The sequence below is a fragment of the Elgaria multicarinata genome, chromosome 10 (genome assembly GCF_023053635.1).
Source record: "Elgaria multicarinata webbii isolate HBS135686 ecotype San Diego chromosome 10, rElgMul1.1.pri, whole genome shotgun sequence".
NCBI lineage: Eukaryota > Metazoa > Chordata > Lepidosauria > Squamata > Anguidae > Elgaria > Elgaria multicarinata.
Genome location: NC_086180.1, coordinates 19,186,568 through 19,204,664, shown reverse-complemented (window position 1 = coordinate 19,204,664; position 18,097 = coordinate 19,186,568). Strand labels below are relative to the sequence as shown.

The window sequence follows — 18,097 nt, the reverse complement described above, 5'->3', positions numbered from 1 at the left end:
TCCATATTTCTGCTCACTAACAAACTCACTATACTCCCCTCCCCCAATCCTGCCCCTCAACACATATCTAGAACCCAGGGCTCCAGACAGCATGATTGGTGCTACATTGAATTTGTGCACTCACTTCCTGAATAAATTATTGGAATGGTCAGCTTGATCTCATGAGTTATCTGCTGAGGTGGGGAGCAAGATTGTGATGCTGCACTAAACATCTGTTGGATGTATAGGGTTCTTCAGATCAGGGTGGCTGTGTTTTCCTTAGAGATCATTTTAATATTATCACTTCCTTTTTGTTTTCCCCCCAGAGAATTTCTTACTGAGGAACAGAACATGGAAATAGTATTGATCAAAGCTTTCTTAGAAATAGACAAAGCATATATGAGACACGCTCACTTGTCTGCTGATGGTAAGTATAAAGTGTGTTTCTGTTCAGCAGGGGGAGGAGGAGGAGGAAATATACTCTTTATGTGGCAGTCGGTGCTTTTCCATTGAAGCTTAAGGCTAGCTGTTACAGGGAGAAAACAGCAATTTTAGTACACAAAGTTTGCTAAAAACCTGTTTTATAAAGATTGGCAGTACCTTGGGCCTGTGCTGCTGAAAATGGAATTAAAAGAAATAATTTGAAATGTCAAAATTAAATAGTGCAATGGTGTGGGGCAACATTCTCCAGAAAACATTGAAAATATTTACATTGAAGTTAAAATTCAGTGGATCTGTCCACACCTAATTTAAGCTAAAATAGCTGAAATCTGGAAGTTAAAAAGTGTTTTTAGAAGTATATAAATTGATTATTTACGGAGTGCCAATCTGTTCCCTCATGGGTCTTTAAAACTGTTGGCTAATATGTGCAATAAAGCGTCAACCTCCACACAACATGGAGGTAAATGCTTGCTGACTTTAGTGGGATATATTATTATTATTATTTGCATTTTTATACCGCCCAATAGCCGAAGCTCCCTGGGCGGTTCACAAAAACTAAAACAATTCAAAGTATAAAACAAACAGTATAAAAACATGATATAAAATACACATTAAAACGAATTAAAACATACCATACATGATTAAAACATCCTGAAAACATTCTAAAATTTCACTGGATAGGCCTGCCGGAATAGATCAGTCTTTATTGCTTTTTTAAATTCTAAAAGACTGTCAAGTTGACGAATCTCCTCCGGCAGGCCATTCCACAGTCTGGGAGCAGTGGAAGAAAAGGTCCTCTGGGTAACAGTTGTTAATCTAGTTTTTGCTAGCTGAAGTGGATTCTTCCCAAAGGACCTGAGTGTGCGGGGCGGATTGTACGGGAGAAAGCTATCCCGTAGGTAGCCTGGACCCAAACCATGTAGGGCTTTAAAGGTAATAACCAACACTTTGTACTTTGCCCGGAAACTAATCGGCAGCCAATGAAGAGATTTTAAAACTGGTGTACTGTGTACCGGTGAACAGCCTGGCTGCCATATTTTGAACTAGTTGAAGTTTCCGGACTATGCACAAAGGTAGCCCTATGTAGAGCACATCGCAGAAGTCGAGCCTTGAACTTACCAGCGCGGGCACTACCGTCTTTAGGTCTTCCGACTCTAACTCTAACCTTAAGTGCTAAACATATAAAGACTAGGATATGTCTTAGGCACACTTATTTGGGAACAAGCATTGCTGCTTTTCAGGAAGACATTTCTGTGGAAATGGTTGGGCTGCTAGATATTTGGGCTGACTATTCTGTCTTAAAAGGTATCAGGCTTTATTAGGCTTTTATATTCTATGGCAGCCACTGGAAACAACAGTAGACAGGTGTAGTTCATAGCCTGCAGTGTTGTGGAAGTTGGTCCTGTGCTATGGATCAGGCTGTGGATAACATGCTCTGTGCTTATCCCTTAAATGTCTGGATCACAGTCTGAATGGAAGCACATATAAAAGCCTATTGGCATTAACGGTTTTAAAAACACACCCACTCACTGGTGTAATGACATAAGGCAGCTTCATATTTCATCCCTTTGACTCTTTGCATCCTGCTTTCTCACAAAATATAACATGCATGCAAGCCCAATACCTAATCTTGTTCTATTGCAATTAGCTTTTAGAATGGATTAATTATTACTGTATCTACTTCATTGGGTGAACTTCTTGATGTAAATACTATAGGTGCAGGACATTCTTTTCTTTTTTTGTGAAGACTTGACTGCACATAACTTCCATTTTGGACTATATATGTGTTCAAGAGCCTAAAAGAATATAATCAGGAATAATTCAAGAATATAATCAGGAATAAATTTAACTTAGCATCCTGTTTGACATTTGGACCTTGTCCCATTATTAGATGTACATGTCATAGATGGAAGGCCTGATACTAGGAGAATAACTGCACTCCTCCAGACCTTGCCTGCAATCCTGCCCACACTTAATTAAAGATTAAACCCCATTGAACCCAGGTGGACTTATTTCTGAGCAAACTTGGGCCATAGCTAGACCTAAGGTTTATCCCTGGATCGTCCAGGGGTCAAACCTGTTCATCTAGGTGACACACAGGGGATCCAGTGCTCAAGCAGGGGTGAACCCTGGATGATCCCAGGATAAACCTTAGGTCTAGCTGTGGCCATGGTTTGGATTGGGGTGTATGGTGACCCCATTAAAAGGCAATTTGTTGACTGGGGAGGGGAAGATGAAGTAGAACCTCATTGCAGATGCACTCATCTGAATCCTATGTTTGTTAGAAAAAAATCAAATTGTTATTTAGTTCTTTAAGATACGAGTGCTGCTAAAACGGCCCAGAGATACGGGATAAACACTTGCTTCCCTAAACTGGCTATTGGCTAGTAGTTTCCAAACAATCAATCTTTATTTGCAGTCAACAGACCATTATTATAGCATGTAGGTACACAGACGTTCATGAAAATACATGATGGTAAAAAGAAAGGATACAAAATCTGTAAAAATGCTATTCAGTAGATTTAAAAAAATGATCAAACACCCACGAGTGGTCTAATGAGAATAGCCAGATTCATAAATTTGGCCACTTGCTCAGTAATAGGCTTATTGGTGTCCTGGAGTAAAATAATCATAAGAGACTCGGGAGAGCAACCAGGGAAATACCGTATGATAAGACATATTAGGTCTTTTCTGGCCTCTTGATAATAACTGTAGTAGAATAGAACATGAAAGATGGACTCCACCTTGACATTGGCCAGTTGTTTCCAAGTGTTCTAGTAACACTTGGAAACATATGTGGGTTGTTAGCGTTGCATGTTGTTCCATGCTCGTAAATCGGCTGGGAAAAGGGAGAAAGCAAAATGGCAAGAACCCGTGCGTGTTAATTACGCCAAGGAAACACAAATCCTATAGAAAGACTCATCCTGTATCTTCCCTTTCTTTGATGTAAAGGTGTGTGGCTGTTCTGCCTCCTGATCCAATGAGTACAACTAGCGATTGGGATTAGAGGCATTTATGCTGTGCCGTCAGTTCACACAGAACCCCTACATTATTGTAGGCAAAAGACAGACCCCTGTCCCAAGAAGCTTACAAGCACCGCCTCCCAGAATTGATGTTTGATTACAACCAGACTTGTAGTTATATGTGTCATTGCACAGTCCTAGAATTTGTTTATTACGTTGACTTACTGTAAATGGTGAAAGTAGTATTAATGGTACAATAAGGAATGGAATAACTTTTGTTTCCTTGTTGTTACCAGTCAAAACCATGATTTTTAAACTTTTAACATGTTAACCTGCAACACTGAAGAAGCGAGAGAGCTGCAGAAATGTGTGCCTTTATGTTTTTACGAAATTATCTAACTGTGCCCTTGAGTTTGATGCCTTTCCTACATCTTTTCTTGGGCCTGTGGGCAAAGTCAGGAGAATGCTTTTCTGCATAAGCCCTACTGGAGTGAACAGGAATTGTGCCTTGCACAAGTCCAACTTCCCAGTGAATTGTACTTATTAGACCCTTGGAGATGGTGGTATTTTAATATTAAACTCAGTTGGAGCACAGTAGCGGCAGTGCCCATTAAACTGGGCATCTTTGCCTCAGAAATGGCAGGGCTTTTTTTTTTTTTTTGACAAATGCTGTTAGACAAATGGTCTGTTCCTTAGCCAAAAGCTAGAAGAGAAGCAAAATGCAGTAATTATTATATGTAATTAAGAACAATCATAAAGGTCAAACACAATAAAACCAGTTATTGGCTTTTTCCTATTACCAAGTTAGAGTCTCTCACCAGAAGGTGTGCAGATAGACTGATGAGGTTGCTAAGCGAGACTGATGCATAGTCAAATTGGATGCAAAAATATCCCCACCCCCTGTCACCTCTCCAAGCAGAGCGCTCCGATTCAGAATGCGGGCTCTGTTCCCTTTGGCAGCTCTCCTCTTCCCAAGTGTTGCAGGTTTTCTTTCTCTTTATTTTGAGCAAAATTCCTGGGTGAATTTTTCCTATTTGCCTCTGTGTACATGTTATTTATGGCAGACACTGTACCCGACCAACAGCTCTAGAATTGGAGGCCCGGGACTCTATTTGCTGGGCTTCAGTGGAAAGAGAGAGAGATCTGCTTAATGTGGTCCCAGGTGAAGGAGTCTGGCGGGTTCCTAGCCTGGACTACTGGAAGGTTCCCACATCCTCTTTGTCACATTAGTTGAGATGACATGCACTAAAAATGTCCAGTGAGTGTTAAGATACCTGTTGAAAGATTTTTAGATGATATATTTCTGTAGTGATGCTGTCTAGGAAAGCACAAATCTGTTGTTGTTGTTGTTGTTTTAAAATGCTATGCCAACTTGAGTCTTTATTTAAAAATGCTGCCAAATAAATTGGAATAACGTGTTTAGTGAATTGATGAACAGTGTGATTCCTTGATTTTGGAACTGTGCTACTGCTTAGGTATCTAAGCCACCAATCTGTGTCGCTTTGTTTCTTCTCTTCATTCCAGTGAAGCTTGCAAACGACCCCTGTACAAACCCCAGTTGACATGAGTATAGGATCTGTGAGGATGATCTCTTTCTAACCCTATAACTGTAAAATATTGACTTCATGGAATAATTCCCAATGATTTCAGTTAATGTGGCCTGAAGTGAAGGCATAAGAGCAGCTGTTATTGCTTATGCATGTATTACGAAGGATATTTCTGCTCTGTTTTTTGACCCAGTAAAAGTCTACTTGGCAGTTCAGAACAATATGTCAATGGGGGCGGAATTAAACCATTAAAAATAGACAGTAGTGACATCTGCTATTCAGAAAGAACAAAGCTCAATAGATTCTCAGTGACCTCTGAAATGAAATTGCATCCACCCAACGCTTAAATACTGATAAAGGGGTGAGGTGAGGTTCCTTGGGGAGCCAATTTCACAAGCTCAGTGCTGCCACTAAAAAGTCCCTGTCCTTGATGACAGGGGAACATGGTGCAGGAGTTCCTTAGATGAGCTATGTACATGGGTAAGCTCCTGCAAGAGGCGGTCTCCATGAATAGTGGACAGAGAGTAGCATGCCTTGTAATTGAGAGCCCAGTGGATACTTGCAGCAAGAACATAAACTGCATCTCCCTTTCCAAGGGGTGAGGATAAGCCCTTGATTTTGTGAACAGTATTCACAAATATTGAGTGTGCACACTGATATTTTTGGTGGATAGAGTAAGAAATATAAACATGGCATTCATATTGCTCCCTTCAAATGGAATAACTCCCACGTATGCCACTCTGAGTTCTGTAGAAGAATGATGAGCAGAAAGAAGATCTCCAGATGTTTTGGACTTTAACTCCTAGCATTCCTGACCATTGGCCATGCTAGCAGAAGCTTCTGGGAGTTGAAGCCCCAAACATTTGGCTTCTGCCCACCCCTGCCTTAGACGAAGGACAGGATAAAAATCAGATATTTCTCCTGAACATTATTTAAATATCCCAAACAAGCTTCTGTCACGTGTGTGTCCATCCCCGTTGCAAATTTGCCCCTTCCTTTTCTTAAATTTCAGCCATGATCCCTTTGCTTTGCAAGTCTCAGGCTCAGTCTTAACATCGAGTTAAAAGGACCCGGTAGAAGCTGATCAGAAAGGCTAAGCCCGTGGAAATTGGGTGCCACTGGTAGATGATACCTGGTAGATGGACATATAATCTGATCTGGTAATAAGGCAGCTTCCTGTGTTCCTACGGCAGCGAGGAAAGCTGAAAGAAAAATCTAGGGGAAAGGAATATGTAGTTTTTCACAAAGCTGCACTGGCTGTCTTGGAAGGAAAGGAGGAAATTTAATTTGAGGGATAACTGTGCTTGCGGTTCATAGCACTCATAGCCCAGGCCTAAGGGATCCTCCCTCCATCGAGATTGAGCTCAGTGATTGATATAGACTGATTTTGCAGTGGTTTGCTCTATGTAATCACTTTGAACTCACCCCGATGCTGTTAGCCTTGATGCACGCTCAAGCATTCCCTTGCCCGTTCATTGCACCAAAAAGTTCACCCTGAGATTCGCTTTTCCACATAAGTCCCAAGCTAAAAATTTAAAAAGGCACACGAGATCAGCCCCTCAATACTGGGCAGCAGGAGTGAAGCTGCACCACTTTTTCTGTGAGGGGAGACCACTCTAGCTTCTTGCTGTTGGGGTGCAGGAAAAGGCTTGCCTCAAAGCGTAGTCCTGGTAGTGTGGCCAGCTATAGCAGCCTCCTCCAACTTGGTGCCTTCCAGAAAGACTACACCTCCCTAGCTGTGCTGGCAGGTGGATGATGGGACTTGTAATCCAACACACCTGGGGGCACCAGGTCGATGAAGGCTGAGCGATAGATTAATCTTTACCAAGTCACTGATGTGTGCAACATCTCCTTGCTAGTTGTTGTTGTTGTTGTTAGTAATAATGTTCTTGATTGGAGAAGCATTGGCTATTCCCATTCCAAGTGGTCTGAACTTTCCCCTGTTTTCGTGCATGACGAAAACCCATTGATTCTGTAGGTCCAGCAACTTTACCTTTTGTGCCTGATGTCTTGATGCTCTCTTCTAGAAGTGGCGTTGCAGTTCCAAAACCAAGGAATGAAACTAGGAGGGACTGGTGATGGTCTCAAGATCTGGCCTTTAATTTTTAGAAGGGGTTGCGGGGAGAAGGCAAAAACTATTTCAGGCTCGTACACTTTGCTGTGTTTTATTCACTTACCGATTAAAACAGGTACTTTTGCTGGCAATATTAAAGGTTCAAATTGCTTACCTCTTCTCTTCCCTGCCCCCCTCCACTTAAGCACGCTGAGAGGAGTGTGCGTAAGGTGCACTAATCTTCTGCATCTCACAAATTTGGGCTGACAGTCCTAAGCACATTTACTTGGAAGTAAGACCTATTCTGCACAGTAAGTTGTACTTCCAAATAAGCAGAAATAGGATTAGGTTACACAGCCCATAAAAAAAATGAGGACATTTGTCTTGTCACAATTTTCTGGTTATGCCAAAAACAAAAGCGGTGGCAGAAACAAACTTCATCTCTAAAGAAGCTGATGAACAAACTTTAAAAGTAAAATAAAATTAATGGGCAGTGTTCAAGAGCTGTTTAATGTGCTCTGTGGTGAAAGAATACCTGTTTTAAATAATGACAATATTGCCTAGTTTAGATCTCTTTTGTAGCTGTACTTTTCTTTCCTGTCTAGTTCCTCTGACTAGTATTTTCATTCCACAACAAGGCTTGATGCATTTTTGAACCCCCAATATTTGGTAGCCCCATTATTAGTATTTTTTTCTGTCTAAAATGCATAGAATTGCACTGAGAAGCTTCAGTCTTATCCATCAGCCTTTCCAACAGGATGTGTTGGACTGCAATTCCCAATACCCATCCAGCACAGCCAATGAACATGCTGGCTGGGGGTCATGGAAATTTTAGTCTAACATATATGTAGGGTATCATGTCTGGGAAAGCTGCTATACACACTTACCTGGGAGTAAATCTCATTGAAACCAGTGGGACTTACTTCTGAGTAACTATGGATAAGATAGTATAGGCTCTCACAAAACAACAGTTCACAGGGTCCTTCAGGGGCTGCTCTATAAGCTAAAGTGATTTCAAACCAGCTTCATATGGGCTTGTTTGTAATGCAGCCATGCCCTCTGTAGATGTGGAAAAGGGGTGTTTGTATCCCACAAATGTGTGTATTGGATGCATGGCCTTTTTGGGGGGAAATATAGCTAGAAATGGCAACTAGGAGGAAACCGTGCTGATTAATATATAAACGTCCCCTTCGCAACTAACTCCTGAATTTGTACATCCATACACAAATAGAGAAGATGAAGCAAAAAGTAGCTTTATTACCAAGGAGCAGGTAATAAGGAGGAAGTCTCCCCCTTCTTCTCCAAAACTAGGACTCCCTTGAGGGATATGCCATGATAGTTAAACCACTTCCCCAAACTGTAAGGGCCTTGCTAGACGAGGCCTTAGCGCGCTTTGTGGGCCGGTTTCCCTGCTGTGCGTCCAGATGACGCACAGGGGAATCCGGCGCCAGGCCGCACTGAGGCCTCCTCTAACACGCCATAAGCGAAGTCGCTTATGGCACACCTTTTTTACAGCCCCGGCCTCAGGCCGGGGCTGAGAAACATCTAGGAAGGTCCGTGGCTTTTTGCGGCTACTCGCTTACTCGCGAGTAGCCGCAAAAAGCCACTGACCTGGCACAACGCTCATGCGAGTGCTGTGCCCATCGTGCCGGGGGGTGGTGATCGGGGGGGGGGAGATGGGGGAGGGAAGGCCGGACCGGCAGGAGAGGGGATGGCGGAGGGCGACGAACAGGAGATGGCGAGGGAGGGTGGGGGGCGACGAACAGGAGATGGCGAGGGAGGGTGGGGGGTGACGAACAGGAGATGGTGAGGGAGGGCAGAGGGCGACGAACAGGAGATGGCAAGGGAGGGCGGGGGGCGACGAACAGGAGATGGCGAGGGGGGACGGAGGGCGACGAACAGGAGATGGCGAGGGGGGACGGAGGGCGACGAACAGGAGATGCGAGGGAGGACGGATGGGGGGGCGTGTTAACTAAAAAAAACCCTTACCTTCTCCGGAGTCTTCGGGCCGCACGTGGCCCCTTTAAACTAAAAAAAAAATGGCGGACGCTGCAGGGCTTGTGTCGTCCCTGCGCGTCCGGCGTCTGGAAGCTGAGGCGGCGCGCGCTAACGTTAGCGCGCCTTGGCCCCGCCTCCCTGCCGGCTTATCCCGGCAGGTCTAGCAAAGCCCTAACTTTGAAATTTAAAGTCCATGTTCCCTATAGCTTAAGTCTCAGTAGCTGCTCTGAAGTATGGATTGTTTTGCTAGCAGAGGAGTATAAAGCAATTTGCCACAGACTTGGCCTATCTGAACATAAACCTATTGCATTTGCCCCCCCCCCTTGCATGGAGCCATGTTGTAAAACATACTTCTTTATTCTTTGCATGTCTTTCTGTTGTTTCCTGCCTTCTTAGCTTTAGATTAAGCTCTTCAGCAGTGTCTCTTTATCGGTGGAAATGCAATAGATACCACTTAAAACTTGAAATGCGGAGCGGTGGTTGTGTTTGGTGCTCAGATTTTGACCGTCTCTCCTTGCATGATGTTTATAGCTACCTTGCTGAATGCTGGGACCACGGCCACTGTGGCCCTATTGCGAGATGGGATCGAGTTGGTTGTGGCCAGTGTCGGCGATAGCCGCGCCCTTTTATGTCGCAAGGGGAAAGCCATGAAGCTGACCATTGATCATACTCCCGAAAGGAAGGACGAGAAGGAAAGGTAGGCCACCTAAATGTGCTACTTCAGGCTACATCTGAATCCTAAATAGCCCAGAGTGTCTGAGTTCGGATGTTACACTAACAACCTAGGAATAGGCTGATGGTAAATTGTTAACTGAAAGCAGAAGCGATGAGTGCCCTGGAGGCACTGTGCATGTCTGCTCCCACTTGTCCCCCACAACCCAGGGGTTGTCAGGACGTGTGAGCCAGGAACATATCAACAATCAGAATATGGTACCACAGATTAATTCTCAAAGAGCTAAAAACACACCATCCTCAAATCACTGTGAAATGTGGTGATTGAAGTAAAAGGCCTAGGAAAATAAAAAGGTCTTTTCCCGGTACTAAAAAGACATTCAAGCAAGTGAAAAGCAAGTCTCTCTGGGGGAGGCTATTCCATAATTTGGGCTGCTACTACAGAGGCCTGTTCCCAAATAGCCACTCACAGTACCTCATAATGTGCAGTCACTTAGAGCAGAACCTCTGAAAATCATCTGAGGGCTGTGGTAGGAATATGATGTCCCAAGGTACATGGACTTCCAGCCCTACTGGGTAAACTAGGCGAGCTACTCCATCTGAGCTGGAGAACAAACAAACAAAAATGGTTTGCAGATGGTCAGCAGGCAACCCTTTGAATGGATCTACTTGATTTGGAAGCAGGTGATAAAATTCAGGGGCTGTTGACAAAGGTCACTTCACGCAACCAAGCTGTGGCAGGAAATATTGCCAGGATTCGATCATTTTTGTCTGTCTCTTCTGCCAAGACTCTTGTTCATGCATTGGTTATTTCTCGGTTGGACTACTGCAACCTTCTTCTCACTGGCCTTCCTTCTTCTCACATCAGTCCGTTGGTTTCTGTTCACCACTCTGCTGCTAAGATCATCTTCTTGGCCCGCCGCTCTGACCATGTAACTCCACTTCTGAAATCTCTTCATTGGCTTCCAATTCACTTCAGAATCCAATATAAACTTCTCCTGTTGACCTTCAAAGCTTTTCACGGTCTAGCTCCTTCCTATCTTTCCTCTCTCATCTCACACTATTGCCCCGCTCGTGCTCTTCGCTCCTCTGATGCCATGTTTCTCGCCTGCCCAAGGGTCTCTACTTCCCTTGCTCGGCTTCGTCCATTTTCTTCTGCTGCCCCTTATGCCTGGAACGCTCTTCCAGAACATTTGAGAACTACAAGCTCAACCGTAGCTTTTAAAGCTCAGCTAAAAACTTTTCTTTTCCCTAAAGCTTTTAAAACTTGATTTTGTTCTGACTTTATACTGTTAGTTTTACCCTACCTAGTGCCTGTTTACCCTACCCTGTGCCTGTTTGCTTTCTCTTCCCCTCCTTATTGTTTTATCATGGTTTTATTAGAATGTAAGCCTATGCGGCAGGGTCTCGCTATTTACTGTTTTACTCTGTACAGCACCATGTACATTGATGGTGCTATATAAATTAATAATAATAATAATAATAATAATAATAATAATAATAATAAAAGTCCTAACTGGGAATCTGTTACGATGGGAAGCAGTTGCATGAATTGACTGTAGAGATAATGTGAGAGCAATTAAGTCACACTTCCTTTCTTGTGGTTTTTTTCTTTTTGGGTGAAGAATCAGGAAATGTGGTGGTTTTGTAACTTGGAACAGCTTGGGACAGCCCCACGTTAATGGCAGACTCGCAATGACCCGTAGCGTAGGAGACCTGGATCTTAAGGCATATGGTGTGATAGCAGAACCAGAGACTAAACGTGTTCAGGTAAGAGGGTGTGTATTTTCCTTCTCTGCCCCCTCCCCTCTCCCTTGCCAAGTACTGATCCTGCTACATTTTTGACTGCCAAGTAATAGGCACTAGTAGAACCTGTCTGATTTGTAAACTAACATATGTAGATCCAAAGTTGCCCAAGTGGTGTGGCAGGGTGTTGATAGGTGGGAGAGTCACTGCTGGCCTCCATCCGTAAACTGGCAATATTAGTGACGTCTGACAGAATTATGAGAGTGAGCAAGAAAAAGATCTTAGAATGCCATGTACATTAAAAGCTCTATCACGCTGTTAGTGAACACAGCTGGCGTATGCCGACAGGACTGTAAATAAATGGGGGCCCTGAGAAACAAAAGGTAGGTGTCGGCATGCTTGAGGTAATCCCCAGGTTTGAAGAAGTACAAATAACATTAGGGGGGAACCTAAGGGGGTAACTCCCACTACAAAAAACCAGCCCTATAAGAATATCTGTTCAGTTGGGGGCAGGAATGAAAAAACACTGGGGAACGGAACGGAATGTGTACCCTGGAAGAGGGCATGGTTGTCTGGCTGGCACCCTGAACAGGAGCCCTTCACTCTGCACCATTTTGTTGCCAGTGCCACTTGTGGAATATATATTTTAAGAGCCTGTTCCTGAAGTTTTTGTCACATTCTAGAATGGCCAAGAAATCAAGGCTGAAGCTATGACGATAAGAGTGCCTGTATTCTCAATGGCTCCCATTAAGTTCTGAGACATCGAGTGAGGCAAAAGCAATTTCTGTCCCAACACTGTGTGTGTGTGTAGGCCTCTACTGAGAGGGGCTCTGCAGGGTTCCCCTGTAATATCAGCCCATCATAATGCCAGACATTGTGTTAGGCGCTTTGCTAGTGATTGATATTAGTCAAGAGAGAAATCTTGTTTGTGCACCGTATTTTTTAAAAGTGTTTTTCATGGCTAGCCTGGCAGTTTTCTACTTGAATCACCATAAATCTAGATGACTTGTATACTTTTTGTGTCTATTTCAGTTGCACCATGCAAGCGACAGCTTCCTGGTCCTCACTACAGATGGCATCAACTTCATAGTGAACAGTCAAGAGATCTGTGACTTCGTTAACCAGTGTCATGATCCCACCGAAGCAGCTCACGTAGTCACTGAGCAGGTAGGTATTTTCAAAAACAGTAGAATCTACCTCTGGCCAGTTTTGAGCAAGGCCATCTTGATCTGCTTGCTTGCTTGCCTTATGCATCATGGTGGAACACCTTCCTACGAACTGGCACAATTAGTGATATTAACAGACAAGCCCAGTTCCTTTAATATACACAGAGGGATGATAATCGCGTTATTGTGTTCTACAGCTAATCACACTTACTAATACGTTTCAGATATACTGCTTCCTTTCCAGCGGCGCTCATGGAGTCCCTCCAAAGAACAGCAGGGACCCACATCCTTGCTTCACTTCTCTCATTGCTTTTGGAAAGCAAAAGCTGGAAAATGTTAATAGAATCATTGGCCATAGCTAGACGGGGCGATATCCCGGTGTTCGCCCCGGGATCGTCCCTGTGTGCTCACATGGCGCACAGGGCATCCCGGGAGCAGGGAGGTATGATTCCTCCCTTGGGCTGGGATATCGCCCTACAGTTGTAACCTGCTTTTTCCTCAGTCTTGAGCTGATCCTGAGACCGTGGAACATGTGGCCCGGTGTTGCGGTTTGTCGTGGCTCCTCGCAAGTAACCGCTAGGAGCCAGGCATGGGGCCCAGAGCTCCTCAGGAGCTCCTTAGGAGCTCTGTGACCATCGGGGGTGGGGTGGGCAGAGCGGGGAAAATTAGTTAACAAAAAAAGCATGTGAACCAGGGCAACGATCTTGCAATCAAAAAATTGCGAGATCGCCTCCCTCCAACCCCCCTTGTCTAGCTGAGGCCATTGCAACAATTTACCTGTTGAGAACAGGCCTCTTGCATGCATGCATGTATTTTTGGCTTTCTAGCTCAACCTGATCCATAAATGCTTAACTGAACTGCATTTGCTAAATTTCTTCTGGATTTTTTTTTAAAATTCTCATCACCTGTTTTCTCCAATTAAAACCCACCCAGTGTTAAAGCTTCTGGTGGCCCATTCTTACCCCCTCTCTCCCAGTGACGTTGACTATGGCTGTTCCTGGGCAGAGATAGCTTGGCCATGATAATTCATATAATCCTGATTGGATTACTGTAATGCGTAATTTGTCGGGCTGCTTTTGAAGACAACCCAGAAGCTTCAACTAGTGAAAAATATACCTATCAGAACTTTAACTGGATGGGTTGTGATTCTGAAGAAATTGCACTGGTTTCCTCATTGCTTCTGAGTTAGTTTTCAGGAACTCACCCTGAATTGAATTATTTAAGTGTTCTGGTAGCAGGTTCTGAGCTACGTGGTTTATACTAGTTACCTGAAAGTTATCAGGTTACCTGAAGGAAGTCTCCTCCCATATTTATGTAACTGGACATTAAGATCATATTCTGAGGTCCTACGAGACAGAGGGCCTTTTCAGTAGTGTGCCCCCCCCCCCCCCCAATTGTGGAATGTGCTCCACAAGCTCTCCTGGCCCCTAATGTGTACTATAGTTATTCTGGTGCCAGGTGAAGACTTTTCTTCTTCTTCTTCTCAAGAATTTTAAGAACTGTTTTTAGTGTTTATTTATTTATTTGTTACATTTATATACCGCCCCATAGCCGAAGCTCTCTGTCTTTATTCTGCTGCTGGTTTTAATTTTATTTTATATGCTGGAATGGTTTCATTCTTTGCTGCTGGTTTAATCTTGATTTTATTCTCTGCTGTTTTTATTTTATTTTTTGTTTTGGTTTTTGTTGTTTGTGTCTTATATTTTTAATGCATTGTACACCATCCAGAGGGCTTTGGTTATTGGGGGTTTAACAAGTACAGTAAGGAAGTAAATAAATAAACAAACAGTGTAGTTGAGAGAATCCATTTGACCGGTGGTGTCTGACGGCTCAACTTCTCTGCATTTTGTATCTTCTCCCTCAGGCGGTACAGTATGGGGCGGAAGATAACAGCACTGCCATTGTTGTGCCCTTTGGAGCATGGGGCAAATACAAAAACTCTGAGATCAACTTCTCATTCAGCCGGAGCTTCGCCTCAAGTGGGAGATGGGCATGAAGGTCTTATGCAGTGAGGCGTTGAATGTGCTGAGCAGTGCTGCAGGAGGCTTCCAAGGCAGAACGCAGATCTGTAGATCAACGTAACTATCTTGTCCATCCCTCTTCTAGCAGCTAGTGCTTTCTGCCTGGGTAGCAAATTGCTGTTAACTTGATGTTGCCTCTTAACAAACATGCTTGTTCCTGCTTATCTCAAGCCAACAGTTTTCACCCCCTCCATCCTCGATGGCGTGGATGATCCTGTCTGCTGTTGCAGGGATGCTGGCTGTTTACACCTGGCTGGCATCCTCTTAGGGATTTTGTACCAAGTGTTTCGCATAATATACTTGATGCATTTTAGAGGCTGAGAGAGCATGGCAAAGGCAAACTGGCTCTCTCAATTTGTACAATACTGCAAATACGGGAGCAAATGCCACAAGGAGAGGAACTGTGGCGTTTTCTCTCCCTGACCATCACAAATCTTTTGTTACCTACTTAAAGAGAAGTAGGAGAAAGCTAGCAGGTGGGCAATGAAGAAGCTGCCTCAGTGGCCATGCCTTGCTTTGGCCTGCTGGTTCCAAGTTAAACCTCCAAAGTTGAATCTGGACTTAGGCTAGCTCAACACTGAAAAGAAGTGAACTTCATTTTAGAGCTGATGGGGACTCCATACTGCAGAAGTCAAATGGCAGAGACTGTGAGCTCTGTGCGTGTGTGTGTGTCTGGGTGTGCTGTCTTTGTTTCCCCCCCACCCTCAAAAGCAGAGTTTTCCACTTGGCTTGAAGCCCATGTCTGCTTCCTTGCTTGCGGGGTCTTTGGCCAGTGTATAGCAAGAGAGACACACTACAGCCCTTGAAACAGCTGCGGGCGCAACACTAACAAGGGGGACCATGTTGTGTGCCTTCAGAAGGATGAAAGCTGCATAGGTGCTCTGTATTTATTTATTTTCTTTAAAGACGCCTGTCCTAAGAAATCCCCCGTACTTCTTCAATATGCTCTACGTGAGCCCAACGGTTAAAATAACCTTTTATTCTTCAGTTCCTTTTTAAGTGTTCAGTCTCTTTCTTTCACCTGAGAATCACTGAAAAATGCTGTCCCAGGCGCACAAAGGGAAATGTTGTCTTGGAAGCAGAAGGGGAATTGTACAAATGTTTTGCTCTAGGTTTTCAGACATAGGGGTGGTGGTTGTTTTTTCCTAGTTGGCCAAAAGGTGAGGATACCATTTTTGTTTCCACCCTCAATTGCTTTTGTTAGGGAACAGCAGGTGTACCTTTAAAGTTGCCACTAACTTCTATCCAAAGGGACATCTTTGAAGTAAATTTTGGAGGGAAGCAAAACATTTCAACGAAACCAGTGACCTTTCTTCAGGGGATCCTGCACGTCACCATTTAAAATAGAAGCTAGGTGTGAAGGGAACAATCTGTAACTGGAGTTCCTTGGCAGGATTTCAGTAATTTGAGTGTGAGCATTTCAACGGGCAAAGCACATGATCTGGAGTGTTAGGTCATGAGGACCACTGCGTTTCTCTAGATGCCCAAGGCCGACGAGAATGGCTTCTGCACCTCCAGCATATCAGAATCGATTGTTCTTCAGTTCTGATGTAAATCCTTTGAGCATTTCCCTGGAGTAAAACTACATACAAAATGACTTTGCTCCTGGGCGAAATATTGCTGAGCCTTTTGGCTGAACCCTGATCACAATGTGAACCATGGACCGCCTGCTGCTTAATGCCTGTACTGTCTAGGGCCACACCATTTTTGTATAAATCATTCCAGTTTTGCTTCTGTACCCGATAGTAACAGTGCCCTGGTATTGGCCTGTTGTTATTTAGCGTGCATTTTACATGTTTGTATAATAAATATTGATCTATACAAATACTTATGAAGACTTTAGAAGTACCAGTTATGTTAAAAGAATCATCTGTTTGTACATATTTACTGTATCCAGTGCTGTCACTCTAGGTCACTGCAACGTTAAGCCCATCTTCCTCTTTACAGCCTTCCAAATTCCTGGTTTTGGTGTTTTTTTAAAGCGGCAATGGGGAGTGTCCTCCCCTGCAAACAAATGCCAACGTCAGAAAAGGGATTTCCACAGCAATGGAGAAAAGGGTTATGTTCCTTCTCCAGACCTGATCTGATCATGTTAATTATCAAGTCTCCATCACTCCACAGTTAATTCTACTTGATATATATATATATATCTGCACATCAAATGCAAAGGTGCATTTTACATCACGCCCCATAATTAAGATCAACCCCATAACACTCGAGAGTTGGGAAATGCTAAGCTTAATGACATCACGCTATACATTTTGCAGCAGCATCGGTTAAAGTGAGGGGATGATGCAGAGCTGCTGCACACAGCTTTTTTTTTTAAATTCAAAGGGTTTCTTTTAGCATTCAAATGGACAAGAACAAAGCACTAAACAGGCCCGCGCAAGTAGCAACCCCACCAAACAAAACAGATTGATTTTGCCAGGGGATTGATAAGTCTACTTTGTTTGCTGCCTGCCCTTGACTGAAAAAACAGGACATCGAGTGCCTGGCTTGCTGTGATACACATTCAACTCGGTGAGTTACAGGTTGCACACGATTGCACAACAGACGTCTTCTCCAACATCTTTCTGACATGCTGCCTTTTCGGTAGCTCATCATCGTTCTACTGAACACAGCTACCCATCTCTTTGTAACAAAGAGGAGCTGGATGATGGCAGCATAGATGGAACAACTGATGTTTGCATATGGCTCACCAGTACAGTATATTGGTCAGTGTGCCTCAGTTGATTGACTGGTAGCTACCTAGCCTGCTGATAGCCACCTCAGATTTATGGTCTTTGGTGGCAGATTATCTAATTTTCTGTTAGCCATACCGTTTGGAAGGTAGGTGGAGTTGGCACTTCCTGACTGCGTTGTAAAATCAGTGGTGGTGTAGTTTCCCAACAGACATAAGCTGTCTGCACTCTATCCTACACTAGTGCTTGTTCATGTTATATTAGCACAGTATAAGGGATCCTTTTTTAGATAGTGCATAAACAAGTACTGTCCCAAAAGTGTGTGTGGTATGTGTGCTACTTGTAAACATTCTTGGTGAGGGTAAAAAGCCTTCCTCACTGGGAACTGTGACAAAAGAGGGGGGAAATGTTCAAGTATACAGAGTGAGGGTGATGGTTATCCATTTGGTTGGGTGGGGGGGGTCACCCGTGACAGTCCAGGAAGCATTGCCCGCCCTCCCCATTGGCGTTTTTTGCCCTTGGAGGCCTTGTTATATATTCAAATTTGATAGGCTAGATAATGCTGTGACATCGTTTTCACTACACGATCCTTGATTAGCTGGAATTGCTGCAGAAAAGAGAAAAGAACCAAAAATTTACCCCCAAAATTGGCACTGAAGTAAGGGAAGAGATGGGAAATTTAAAAGCAAGGGACAACTCAAGGGTAAATATTTTACCCCCTCCCTCTGGTATGTATGTGATTCAAAAGCTGAGATAAGTGAACATTTGGAACAGACCTAACTAAGGCCGTAGCTAGACCTAAGGTTTATCCCAGGATCATCCCAGGTTCG

General features: G+C 43.8%; 1 protein-coding gene across 2 annotated transcripts in view; it reads left to right on the top strand.

Moving 5' to 3' along the window:
• The window catches only part of PPM1K (protein phosphatase, Mg2+/Mn2+ dependent 1K), a 28,856-nt gene extending 11,949 nt beyond the window's left edge, over nucleotides 1–16,907 (top strand). For both annotated transcript variants that reach the window (XM_063136242.1, XM_063136243.1), the window contains 5 exons: nucleotides 306–406; nucleotides 9,513–9,678; nucleotides 11,279–11,423; nucleotides 12,432–12,566; nucleotides 14,430–16,907. In XM_063136242.1, the coding sequence (XP_062992312.1) occupies nucleotides 306–406; nucleotides 9,513–9,678; nucleotides 11,279–11,423; nucleotides 12,432–12,566; nucleotides 14,430–14,561 (679 nt within the window). In that variant the 3' untranslated portion in view covers nucleotides 14,562–16,907. The remainder of the gene's footprint in view (nucleotides 1–305; nucleotides 407–9,512; nucleotides 9,679–11,278; nucleotides 11,424–12,431; nucleotides 12,567–14,429) is intronic.
• The last annotated feature ends 1,190 nt before the right edge of the window (nucleotides 16,908–18,097 follow it).